This window comes from Papio anubis, chromosome 7, assembly GCF_008728515.1.
Source record: "Papio anubis isolate 15944 chromosome 7, Panubis1.0, whole genome shotgun sequence".
Classification (NCBI taxonomy): Eukaryota; Metazoa; Chordata; class Mammalia; order Primates; family Cercopithecidae; genus Papio; species Papio anubis.
The window spans coordinates 118348975-118363169 of record NC_044982.1 but is presented as its reverse complement, the minus strand read 5'-3'; the positions used below and the strand labels follow the sequence as shown (position 1 = coordinate 118363169).

The 14195-nt window shown below is 40.4% G+C and overlaps 1 protein-coding gene across 2 annotated transcripts in view; it reads right to left on the bottom strand.

Moving 5' to 3' along the window:
- Positions 1-6913, bottom strand: part of UACA (uveal autoantigen with coiled-coil domains and ankyrin repeats) — a 100698-nt gene extending 93785 nt beyond the window's left edge. Inside the window, exon 1 of one of the 2 annotated variants that reach the window (XM_003901131.4) lies at positions 6686-6913. In XM_003901131.4, the coding sequence (XP_003901180.2) occupies positions 6686-6769 (84 nt within the window). In that variant the 5' untranslated portion in view covers positions 6770-6913. The remainder of the gene's footprint in view (positions 1-6685) is intronic. The other variant, XM_009210519.2, reaches the window with a different exon arrangement.
- Positions 6914-14195: the final 7282 nt, after the last annotated feature.

Genomic DNA, 14195 nt, shown 5'->3' with positions numbered 1-14195 from the left:
ATCCCATCACTTTGGGAGGCCGAGGCAGGTGGATCACCTGAGGTCATGAGTTCAAGACCAGAGCCTGGCCAACACGGCAAAACCCCGTCTCTACTAAAAATACAAAAATAGCCAGGTGTGGTGGCGGGCAGCTGTAATCCCAACTACTCAGAAGGCTGAGTCAGGAGAATCACTTGAACCCGGGAGGCGGAGCTTGCTGTGAGCAGAGATCACGCCGCTGCACTCCAGTTGGGGCAACAGAGTGAGACTCCATCTCCAAAAAATAAAATAAAGAAGGATAAAGACTCTTTATGAACACAGCCACATTACTACCACTGTCACATTTAAATGTTTTAAATAATTCGATATCATCAAGTATCCATGTGATGATTACATTTCCTCAATTGTTTAATAAACTTTTACTTTTTACAAGTAGTTAACCAGGATCTAAATAAAGTCCATCACTGCAATTGGCTAATATGTATTTTAATCTCTTAAATCTCTTGTAATCTATAGGTATCTCTTCTTTTTCCTTTTCTTACAATTTATAATTTTTAAGAAACCATTTCATTTTTTTACAGATTTCCACAATCATAATTTTGCTGACTGCGTCCCTATCTTCCTTTGTTCCCTGTACTGTCTATAAAATCGTGGTTATAGCTAAAGGGTTATTATTTTGGCAAGACTATTAATAGGTGGTAATAAATATTCCCACCACAACATATACTATGCCTGCTTGTCTTTCTTACTGAGACATTAGTAACCTCTGATAATCATGTCTAGACTCTAGATTCATTAACTCATTAGGAGCTGTAAAGTTATGATATACTAATTCTATCACCTCTTCTTAATATATTAGCTGGGACAGAATACATGCTGTACTAATTACATCATCCCTTCTTCATCTATTAGTGGCAGTAAAGCATACCTAGAACAAGACACTTACTCTTATCAGCTATTTGGCTACCTTGAGATACAGTTCTCACAGGAAATGCGCAATAAATGTTTTATTATTTCCCTTTATTTTCCTGATCTTAAAAGAATGCATCAGTTTCCTAGCATCCTCCAAAAGTCAACAGTTGTTTTTATTTTTTTGGTCCTCATTACAAACTCATGCATTTAAGGATTTCAGTGCACTACAGTTGTTATTCTTACTGATGATCAAACTGTCCCATCCTTGGGCAACTGAGAGCCTCTTTGAGTTGGCTCCAGAGTCCTAATCTTTCACAGCCTCTTTACACTCTAGCATGACAAGGGGACTCCAAGTTCATCCTCCACACTTTCTGCTTTCAACTTGGAATTATCCATTTCTTTGAAGAGGACCTAATTAATCCATTCTTGAGCCTATGTGTTCCATAAATGTTTTCCAAACAAATAAGGCGACTGCTGAGCAAAGTCTACTTCCTGAACTGATCATTTTTAATTTGAACAATGTGTATGATGCACAATAAGTATACATAATCATTATGCCATCCTTATTAAAAAAGTAATTAAAATCCTTTACTCATCACCTAAAGTTCCTGGACTCATTATGCACCAAAGGACCTACCAAACCACTCTGCTTTGGTATTACAATAAAATTCAGCAATTCAAATCAACATAATGATCTGAATAAACTTGCTGCAGGGTGAGGGTTGAAATCAAAAAGTACAAAAGGAGGGTTTCTTTATTGTAATCCTCCTTCAAGAACCACAAGAAATACAACGCAGGGATAACCATAGGAAGTTGTCTGAATACAGCTTTAATTAAGGTAAGCATTTTTAATTTAAGGTTGGAATTGTTAATGACAATGAGTAAACAGTGCTTAATTAAGTATCATGAGTTTAAACTAAACATAACAATTTGTTATCTTAATTATTTACATTACCCAAAAGTCATTGTTATGAGAATAACATTAACATCTTTTCAAATGCACCCAAATCCCTCAGTGGAAAACACAAAGCCCTCATTCTCAAAATCACAACTAAAACAAAATCATGTTTAATCCTTTATGCTTTCTAAACATCTCAAACTAATGTTATTAGTGGAAACAGAAAATGTTTTTGAAGATTTTTTTCAGTTGCTGTATTTGTAACTCTAATTTTTTCTAGAAATACCACTATTTTTTCACAGTGCTGAAGCATTATAGCAAGATGCTTTAGAACATATTTAGTTCTGATGTATAAAATTCACTGCCCCATTTTAAGAGTAGCCTAGAAAAAGGGCAGCAAAAATAATCACTACAGAACCTCTCAGGTCAGAGATTACTTCTACAATCAAAGTACTCTGCTACGACTTTTTTTTTTTTTTTTTTTGGAGACAAGGTTTCCCTCTGTCACCCAGGCTGGAGTCACAGTTTACTGCAGCTTGACCTCCTGGGCCCAAGTGATCCTCTCACCTCAGCCTCCCAGGTAGCTAGGACCACAGGCATGCACCATCACGTCCGGTTAATCTTTTGTATTTTTTGTGGAGATGGGATTTCACCACGTTGCCCAGGCGGGTCTCGAACTCCCGGGCTCAATCAATCCAATTTAAAGTGGAATCCCCTTCTAAAATGTCTGCTTACAATATTTGTTTGCAGCATTTCTACTACTTCTGGAATTATAGTCCCTTAATTTATATTACTTAAATTTCCTAAGCTAGGTGAAAATGGAACAAGCATATTCTCACTATACATATAACTGAACAAATAATTAACCAGATCTGATACAGTATTTATAGTCATTTAATTATCCCTTTTAGAAATTCGAAGCTCCAACTTAGTAATTAAAAATAAATGTAACAGGCTGGGCATGGTGGCTCATGCTTGTAATCCCAGCACTTTGGGAGGCCAAGGTAGGTGGATCACTTGAGGCCAGGAGTTTGAGACCAGCCTGGCCAACATGGTGAAACTCTATCTCTACTAAAAATACAAAAAAATTAGCCGGGAATGGTGGTGGGTGCCTGTAATCCCAGCTGCTCTTGGGGCTGAGGCAGGAGCATCACTTGAACCCGGGAGGTGGGGGTTGCAGTGGGCCGAGATCGCGTCATTGCACTTCAGCCTGGGCAACAAGAGCAAAACTCCGTCTCAAAAAATAAATACATAAATAAATAAACAATAAATGTAACAATAAAAACACTCTTGGTTTATGGTTAGTAGATGCAGCCATCTCCAGATTTGCTAGCAAAGGACTAATCCGCAAATGTAGTTTATCCACAATTTGTAATTGTGAACTACATTTACATGTGTACAAACATTCCCATTTAGTAAACTCTAAATTCACTGGAGTATTTATAACAATGGTACTATTCAGAATATGTAAAACACTACTTTTGCCCATAATCTGCACATAATTCTAATTTAGCATGCTAAGCTAATATGCTGTATTCCACATATTGTGTAATAAAATATCTGTATATGTCACATACCTCAGTCTACTGCTAATGTGTCTCCTTCAGATAATAACCTTAAATACACATACACAAAGGAAATTTATGAAATAAACATTTTAAAATTTTATCTCAAATCAAAGTTGTGCAAAGCGAATAGTGACTATTTCCAAAATAATTAAATGAACACTTTAAGACTCAAATTAGGTACCCATAGAGGAAAGAGGAGAAGAAAGTAAGATGTACCTTACACCAGAATAAATATCTTATGTATCAAAGACTTAAACGTAAGAAAAAGAAAAAAAAGACTAGAAGAAACTTGGGGGGTGGGGGTTGTTTAATACTGAATATTGCAGAGTGGAAAGGCCAAGATCTAACATAAACCTAAAAAACATAAAAGGTTATAAATTCAATTGTATAAAAATAACCACCTTCTCTGCACAGCAAATGCCACCAAAAAAAGTCTTAAGACAAATAACCAATTAAGAAATAATATTATTCATATGAAAAGGGCTAATTTCCCAGATATAAAGTACATACAAATGAATAGGGAAAAATATCAACAACCCAACAGAAAAAAGGAAAGGATAGGCCGGGCACAGTAGCTCACACCTGTAATCCCAGCAGTTTGAGAGGCCGAGGCGGGTGGATCAACAAGGTAAAGAGATTGAGACCATCCTGGACAAAATGGTGAAACCCGGTATCTACTAAAAATACAAAAATTAGCCAGGCATGGTGCTGCATGCCTGTAGTCCCAGGTACTCGGGAGGCTGAGGCAGGAGAATCACTTTAACCTGGAAGGCAGAGGCTGCAGTGAGCGGAGATGGTGCCACTCCAGCCTGGCCACAGAGCAAGACTCCATCTCAAAAAAAAAAAAAAAAAACAGAAAAAGAAAAAGAAAAATGGAAAGGATAAACTGTTCTTACCTATCAGGCTAGCAAAGATCAAAAACTTTGAAGACTTCTACTAAAAGCTTGGAAAACATTTCTCATATACTGGTTCCATGATGCATGAAAGGAAATTTGACAACATCATTCAAAATTACAAATGCACATATCCTTTACCTCAGCAATTCACTTTTAGGAATTGATCCTACAGGTACAGACACGCACTTGAAACATAAATATTAATCACATAACTGTACATTACAGCAAGATATGAATGGGAAGGTTCTATTTACAGTTTAAAAAAAAAAAGTCCAAGATACGAAACAACAGCTACAGTGTGCTAGCATTTCTATAAAGGATGACTATTTATATTCATATTTGTTTGTATATGCTAAGCTCTCTCTGGAGGAACATACAAGCAACTGTATCACCACTGGCCTCTGAGGAATTGGGGCAGGGTGGCTGAAGCAGGGGTTAGGGAAACAGTACCGATATTTTGTTGTAAATATTTTTATTCCTTTCCAATATTAAACCATGTACTATAATACCTATTCAAAAAATAACTGTTTTTAAAGGCAAAAAGAAAAAAAAAAAAGAGTAGCCCAATCATACAATACATACACGTGACCAAATCTAGGATTATGGTTTATAGATTGAAAAGCAGAAAGGATCTATTTCTCCTGTATATGTGTTTTATTCTATCGACGCTTGGTTTGGTTTTATTCATCACTACAGTTTTATTTTAAAATTTTACAGAATTCATTCTAAGTTTTATTCATCATTATGCTTTTATTTTTAAATTGTACAGAACTTATTCTAATATTTAAACAGAAATGTTTGCTTTTTCTACATAAATAGGTTAATATCACGTTTATCTTTGTCATTTTGAGAAAAATAGAATGCTCAATTGAGTGATAAGATTTAAGCTTAGAGGTATGCACTTTATGTTCCAAATGTATAAAATGCAAACTATCATGCTGATAATACCCACTAAATACTCTGCATTTCCAGAAAACGGGATAAAATTAAGTCATATAAACCTCTAAATGGGATGTAAATCCTCAGTGCAAACAAACACAACCAGGGAAAATATAGTTAATAAACCTAGAAACGTGTAACTTCTATAAAGCTAAAAACACAACCTGCATTAGAGAAGTAGAATCTTAACTGTAATGACCTCCAATATCACTGACATTTCCAATTACTTTTTTTTTAAGTGAAACAAAGTGATCTCTCTTTTCTATGAGCTTATAAAACGACTTCATGCTTTATCAAAGAACATCAATTACGTCATCTGAATCTACTCTTTTTTTGAAATAGGAATTTGTCTAGTTAGTTCCTCCACAATTTCCTATATGTCCAAGTAAAATAATCCTCAATATAGGTGGAGAGAAAGGCACAATTCTGAATTAACTCAAAAAAGCAGAAGCAGATTAATTAGTATTCTGATAAAAAGAATACAATCCTTTGGTAAAATGTGTTAAATTGTAAAGGTTCATTTTAATTGCCCCAACTAGGTAACTGGGCACTTGGAGCATAACAACTCCTTTACGTTCGACTCTTCAACACTTTTTAAGTAGCACTTTTTTAATGACATTGAATTTTGATGATATCGCCATTCTTGTAACGTGACAAATTATCTAAATCACAACATCTGCGGTCAGGCTGTTTCTCAAGATTTCTGTTCTCCTGCCAACTAAAGAGGCCCTGACTACTCCTTGGCGTGCACACTGAGGCCGCGCTACAGGTCAGCACCGAAAGCGCCCCGCACGGATCCCGCCCCACAGGTGCGATTTACACGACCCACACCACCACCCGACTTCACCACCTCCAGGGTCACCACCCTGTGGGGTTTTGTCTTTACAACTAAGGCGATTCCCTCTGCCTCGCTGGGGAATCAAACTTCCCAATGACAACGACAGCGGCCAGCACGGGACGTCCACCAGCCTGGAAGGGCTTGACGCTCAGTCTCAGACTCGGGGAAGGTCCGGAGTCCGGGCACAGTGGCGCGGGGTGCGCAGCCCTGCTCACCTGCCCTGCACGGTGCGAGCCCCGGCCCTGGGGACGGGGGAGCCAACACGGCCGAGCGGGCGTGGGGAGCGGGACGAGCGCCGGGAAAGGAGAGCGATGAGGGGGGTCAACGGAAAGAGCGGAGTAGGGGGCCCAATCGAGGAACGCTGGATTTAAGAGGAGGGGGCCATAACCGCAGCACTGAGGTTTCTTCCAGAAGTTCGGAGGCTTGGGGGAAAGGGGTGGGGAAGAGACCCGTAGAGGCTCGGGTGCGGCGACGGGGAGGGTTCCCGGGGTCTCTGGGCTGACTGAGTCTCCGGCCTGAGAGAGGAGTCGCCAGGGCCGCCGAAGCCGAACTGGCAGAGGAAAAGCAGAGGAAGGCGGCGCGCGAGCTCGCCAGCAAAGGAGGGCTGCGCTGCTCCCGGAGCGGAACGCCAGGCAGCCCGGGCCGCGGGACTCACCGCGCTGGCGGCGGCGGCCGCGGCGCCAGACGACGCGGGGCCGGGCACGTCCTGCCTCCTCAAGCGGGACTTGAGGCTCTTCATGGCTAACTCTCGCCAGTCCCGCGCGCCAACCTTAAAGGCTGCGGGGTGCCAGCGCGCAAGAAGTTGACGGCGGCAGCTGCAGCAGAGGCGGCGCGGGCTGCACCAGCCCCACCTGCCTGCCACCTGGGGGCCTAGGCAGCCGAGGGCAACGGGCCTGAGGCGGGGCTCCCCTCCCGTAGCCAATCGACCGGCTGCCCTGGCGGGGGCGTGGCAAATCCCGACCAATCGGAATCCGGGAATGGGGCGGGACTTCCCTTTTAAACTGAGTAACACCCTTCCTCTCCCCGCTGGAGGAGAAGTTTGGGAACTTTAGCCCGGGAAGGGGCGGAGGAGGTGGGTGGTCAGAGGTGTGGAGAGGCGCGCAGGCCGGGCTCCAGGCCACCGGCGCCCGCCCACCCAGAGCTTAAGATCTGGAGAGAGAACGGGGTCTCGCCTCTGCCACCTCTCATCTTCCCGGACTCCCCTCCTCTTTGCACCCACGCGCTGTATACCAAGTAAAGTTCCTTCCCTTCGTCTGGTCTCAGAAATTTCTGATTCTTGATTACCTGCACACAGAACAGCTTTCGGGAGCAACTTCTCTTCAGTCTCCTGTTTTACTACCAAATCCTGGTGCCTGGAAACCACCACATGCATCAAAAATTCCAGAAATGAACAGTCTCTAAGAAATAAGGTGCTGATTGTGCAGAAAAACGTACAGTTAAGAAAGACCTTGAAAGACGTTATAAGTTACAGTGCCAGTTACGTGCTCGATTATGTGTTGAGTGAGGAACCCGCCGTATTGGAAGCAAAGGGATGGAATGGGGGCGGGGCGGGAGGTAGAAGAGGTGCCATCAATTAAAAATGACTCCCATAGCCAGTAATGTAAGTTGTCAAAAAAAGTTACGCCCTTTTTTCTTCAAAAAGGTTTTTTGTTTTCTGTAGAAACACATTACACGTAAACGTATAAGATGAAGTTAAATCATCCTACCTAGAAATCTGGGTTAATAAAATTATTTAAGAGGTTGAAGAAACAGGAAAGTGTTCAGCACCCAATAATTTGCTGTTCGTGTGACATCTTCAAAAGTCTTCTTTGGAGTCATTTTTCCCCCCAGCGAAACGTTTATTGTCGCATGCATCCATTTGAAAAGACAAACAGTCCACATTTCCTGACTAACAAAGGACTCTTTTTGTCTGAAAGGTCAGTTGCTTTCTTTAGAGTTTCTTTATAGTAACTCAAGGTTTTCTTCAAATACTGTAAGAAAGTTTTCAGAATTTCTTGGAGAGACAGCATTCAAAGACTGTGTTAACCCTATACAACAAGTAAATAACAACTAACTACCCAAAAAAAAAAATTACTAAATTTCATCTTGATTAGATCGTTGGAAGAAAATTTTCTTTGACTCCTCCCCCTTCCTCTAGATCTCCAGTCATTTAGTTCTTGTTTAAAGTTCTCTTTAAAGTGTCTGTGTATGGTCAGTCACTCTGTTCTCACTGCCACTGCAGAGCCAAAATTATCTCATACCCGGACTATTATTACAGAAGTTCCCAGCCAGTCTCCCAACCTTAGTCTCTCAATTGTCCCATCACCAGTAAATTATCAGCCATCATCAAAAAGTCTTACAAAAATAATCCTCTTGCTCAAAAGCCTTCAGCAGCTAACAAATAAAATCTAACTCCTCTACTTGGCATTTAAAGCTGTATAACGTGGACGCGACCCTGTTCTCTAGCCAACATCCCAAGCAAATTACTTTTCAGCCCATTCTCCAAACATGGGTCATGGCTTTCAATTTCCACATCTTTATGCATACTGATCCTTCCTCCAATAATCTTCTCTCTGTCTACATTCATCTCAGAAAATCCTACTCCCCCAAGAGTGATTGGCCGGGGACATGGGGGGCTTCTGGAATACTGTACTATTCTCTCTGGGTGCTGGTTACATATGTAGTGTTTTCAGATTGTGAAAATTCAGTGAGCCTGTACTGTATACAATATATACTCTTTTATGTGTGTGTTATGCTTTAACAAAAAGTTTGTTTTTAAGTGTATGCCCCTTCCAAGTGCCCTCCTCGCTATAGAACCTTCCCTGATCAAGTAACTGGAAGTGATCTCTCCATCCTCCAAATAGTTACAGCAATTATACCTCTCATACGATACTAACACATATGTGCTGAGCAAACCTTATTTCACTACTGGACTTCAATTTACTTAAAATTAGGGAATAACTGGCCGGGCGTGGTGGCTCAAGCCTGTAATCCCAGCACTTTGGGAGGCCGACGTGGGCGGATCACGAGGTCAATAGATGGAGACCATCCTGGCTAACCGGGTGAAACCCCGTCTCTATTAAAAAATACAAAAAACCAGCCAGGCAAGGTGGTGGGCGCCTGTAGTCCCAGCTACTCAGGAGGCTGAGGCAGGAGAATGGCGTGAACCCGGGAGGCAGAACTTGCTGTGAGCTGAGATCGCGCCACTGCACTCCAGACTGGGCGACAGAGCAAGACTCCATCTCAAAAAAAAAAAAAAAAAAAATTAGGGAATAACTGACATATATTTGAATTCCCTAGAATGCTTAGCATGCTACAGGTGTTTAATAAATATTTCTGAATGAATTGATGCACTCTTATTGACTACTATAGCAAATTACGGTTGTTTGTTCTATGTATTTATGTGACACAGGATCGGAATTCCCCCTATTGTGAACACAGATGGAATGATCTAAGGCTGTGGTCCTGCTCAAATACTTGTGTCTCAATCAACTCCTTTGCTCTGGACTTAAGATAAGCACCCATTTACCATCTAGTCCTCTGACTGAATGTTATATGTTAATTGCTTACACGAGCACTGTCTCAGTAATTGGCTGTTGAGTTATTAATTGCAGTTGTATTGCATGTCTCCTGTACTGGTTGTCTCCTGTAACATCCAAGTTATCATAGTCCTGGTGACCGGCCTCCTTTTCTGTTGTTACTGGATAAAGCAAAGGAAACAGACAGAACCACAAGTATAGCTTGCATCAGGTTCCAAAAATGTTGGGCAAGTTATTTTTATGAACTGTCTGGATGATGTCCCCATGGTGTCTGTGTCCAGTGGCCTTTATGGATTTTTCCAGCCTAGAAACTTGATAGCTGATGTCTGCTTATTCCCGTTTGAGAGCAGCTAAGTAAATAGCACTGGTCTGAATATTCAGTAAAGCTTTTTTACGTTGATCTGGAAGCTGCCTATATGAAGTAAAGCCACTATTATTTGCATTCAACCAGACAGGTTGGGTTTTACTTTGTTAACTCTTATCACTATTATTTATTTTTATCTTCCCTTCGGAGCAAAGGGCACTTATCAAACCTAGGTGAACTTTTGTTTGTTATCACATTGAGCGTAAATAAAATACTTTTTTTTATTTCACTTCTTATTTTTTCCAATATTTATTTATTTACAATATATACCAGAAAGGGTAATGTATTTTTTTAAATTACTTTAATAGATTATATATACACATGGTAATCTCAAATGATACAAATGGAGCAAGTTAATCTTCTTACCACCCCTATTTTTTGATCCCTGCCATTAAGGAACTTGTGTTCTGGATTAGAGAACAAATGTGTAAGCTGTATGCTAACACATACAGTTTAACTGGACAATCACTTACTGAATCGTGTAGTAGGACTGCAGATGGTATTTAGGGAAGGAAAAGATCAACAGATAAGTTAGCCTGAAGGGAGGCTATCTAAGGTTGAGTATCCATTCAATGAATATGAACAGGTGAGAAGTAACACCAGATAGGCAGAGGATACCCAGGGGACCTGCCAGAACAGGGAAGAGGACACAGTTGACAGATGCTCACTGATAACTCAGATGGTGATAACAGCAAAAACGATGACAAATATGATTTCTCAGAAAAAGAATAAAGAATCCACACACAGGGCCAGGCGCAGTGGCTCACGCCTGTAATCCCTGTACTTTGGGAAGCCGAGGTGGGCAGATCACGGGGTCAGGAGATCAAGACCATCCTGGCCAACATGGTGAAACCCCATCTCTACCAAAAATACAAAAAATTAGTCAGGCGTGGTGGCGGGCGCCTGTAGTCCCAGCTACTCGGGAGGCTGAGGCAGGAGAATGGCATGAACTCAGGAGGCGGAGCTTGCAGTGACCTGAGATTGCACCACTGCACTCCAGCCTGGGTGACAGAGCAAGACTCCATGTCAAAAAAAAAAAACCAAAAAAAAAAAATTCCACACACAGGCGGGGCATGGTGGCTCACACCTGTAATTCCAACACTTTGGGAGGCCAAAGTGGGCAGATCACTTGAGGTCAGGAGTTCAAGACCAGCCTGGCAAACATGGCAAAACCCCATCCCTACTAAAATACAAAAATTAGCTGGGCGTGGTGGTGGGAGCCTGTAATCCCAGCTACCGGGGAGGCTGAGGCAGGAGAATCCCTTGAACCCAGGAGGCACAGGTTGCAGTGAGCCAGGATAACGCCACTGCACTCCAGCCTGGGTGACAGGGCAAGACTTTATCTCAAAAAAAAAAAAGAATTGACATACAAAGTCTAAAATTTACACATAAAATGAGTCCTTTTCAAACATAAAGATCTCCTTCCAGACAAGCTTTAGTTATGAATTCTATATCCAATGACTTCTCTCTTCATTTTCAGAACTTCTTGCTGCTCCTAGTAGCCCCGAGGACCCAGTGAAAAAAGCCAGTGAATAATTCCATGAAGGGGCCCATGACATCAGTCATTCTCTCCCAGCTCAGATGCCAAAGCGAATGGCTGGCAGAACCACGTGTGGCCACAGAGTCATGAGGAAGGGTACCTCTACCCAGAAGTCATAGGCAGCCCAGGAAATGAGAGACTTGACGCAGTTCTCACACCCTCTTCTCTTGCCACATTGAAAACTAAAACATTGCATAAACGAGCTTTAAAAATAAAATACATAGGTCATCTTTGGCACTAACTTTAAAACAATCTGTATTTTTAGTTAACTCGCCAAAGGCTGCATCTTAGAAAACTAGAATGAGAAGAAGAAAAGGGGGAAAGAAGATGGTGTCTGCTCCATATAACCATAGACCCTCATGTAAGTTTTCTTAGTTACTCAGCACTAAAACTTCAAGAGATATCAATTCCTTCTTACAGAAGCAACTTCTTTCATCTCCCCTGTTGAGGATTGTTATGCATTTAGCTATAGCAATCTTGAGTTTACCACTTATTTTCCAAAGAAGGCTGCTTTCTACCTCTCTCGGTCTTCCCTGGCATTTATAGACTGTCATTCACTTATGACACACCGAGTGTGCCATTAGTTTCCATACTAGACTTCCCCAACATAATTGACCTCACACCTAAAAGCAGTTGAGATAACCACTGTGATTTCTTTGGATTTAGGTTTAACATCAAGTCTTGATTACACACAATCCAGAAGTACCCTTAGCTTCACTTTAATAGTAAGACCGATGGCCCTGAGTGCTTATGGTTGAAAGGCAAAAAAAAACCTTATTGATTGCCTCTTTTAAAACAGGCTACTCAGCCTGGAGCCCAGATAAACACCAGGAATTTGGTTCTGGGATCAGTAACCATCTTACTCCACAGTAAACTTTCCTGGACCTTGGAGTTTTCTTATCTTGGCCAGGATACCAAGATATGTGCAATGAGCTGAAAAACTTTCAAAACTTGAGCACTGTCAAATAAGTTGGATAGAAAAGTTTCTTGCTTTTAAATTTAAAATATGGCAGATAAAGGCTATCTCTATAGATTTTAAATGATGGTTTTACTTGTCCTGCTTGTATTTTTTTCCCTCCAGATCTCCAAGGAGACTTTTAAAATTCTGGTGAGGTGTTCGGTAAATACTCTTAACTGAATTATCAATTACTAGTAAATTACATGCTGGTTCAATACCACCAGTTACTCCAGGACAACCTTTGCTACTCATCCTAAGAAAAGAACACAGCAGACAAAATAAGTTAAGATAAATCTCACTTTAAAATGTACTTGGGAGATGACCCAAGCTTTATGGTGGATGATGAACAATGACTTTACAGTCATTTAAATTGAAATTGCTATTGACTATATTGGTTTCAGTTATGGGAAAGGGAAAGGGAAGGTCATAGATAAAATCTGGATATACAAATGTTCTAATAAAGTTATATATAAATGTATTTTATTATATTTTATATCATATAAAATTATCACTAGTGTCATATGCTTTAAATGTACTATTTGGAATTCTTTCATCAAATATCCTTATAAATTAATATATCTTTAAGTAAATCCTGATTTTTACATTAAAAAGGAACCCATATAAGTGTAGATAAAATGTGTGTCTTAGGCCAGGCACAGTCACGTCTGTAATCCCAGCATTCTGGGAGGCCAAGTCAGGCAGATAATTTGAGATCAGGAGTTCAAGACCAGCCTGGCCAATGTGGTGAAACCCCATCTCTACTAGAAATACAAAAATTGGCCGGGCATGGTGGTGGGCGCCTGTAATCCCAGCTACTCGGGAGGCTGAGGCAGGAGAATTGCTTGAACCTGGGAGGGGAGCCAGAGGTTGCAGTGAGCGGAGATTGCGCCATTCCACTCCAGCCTGGGTGACACAGCAAGACTCCCTCTCAAAAAAAAAAAAAAAAGAAAGAAAGAAAGAAAGAAAAGAAGTGTGTATTTTAAAAGATTAATTTAAAAAATTACTTACTGCATGATATAATACATGATTGATTGACTTTTTTAACATTTGATTACCAAAAGACCCATTCCCTTCCCTTTCTGGAAGGACATAGTTCGTGAAAAGTATTTTCTGCAGGCTCCTTCTTCAAAACTACTTGAATCAATGTTTGTTTTTATTAAAAATTAAAATATAATTTTGTATCCAATTGTTAAGTAATACTTAACTACAACTTTTATTTGGGAGAAACGTTTAAATTAAGATACAATTCTTATATACAGTAGCATTATTCCACATTGCATTTAGGCCATCAAGACTACTTTAATAGCATATTTTATTCAAAGAGATTTGTCCACTCTTATGCCTTCATGGATTAACCAGATAGATATATTCTTTACATCATCTATTTAGTACAAATATCAAAAATATTTGATAATAATGAATCAGTGTATGCTTTCCCTCTTGCTGTTTTATGAATGTTGTTGCCACAAACAAAATATTTAAAGTAGCCAATAAATTAAAATAGCAACACATGCTGAACTTCAAAAGAGCTACATTTTAATTTTGCCAGGCTAGGGAGAAGCATGTTTTATGCTCCATAAACTTCAAAACCCTCCCTGGACCTAAACAATAATTAAGAACAGGTCCTTTGAACCTTAGAAGGGTGTAGTCCATGAATTTACTTGAGATCAAGACATCCCATTTTAAGGCTAAACTAAAAGGCGTATTTCTTCTACTAGTGAGACATTGATCTCTAAGAGAACAATAAACTCTCGAGATCCATGAACTTTTTGGTTCATAACTCTG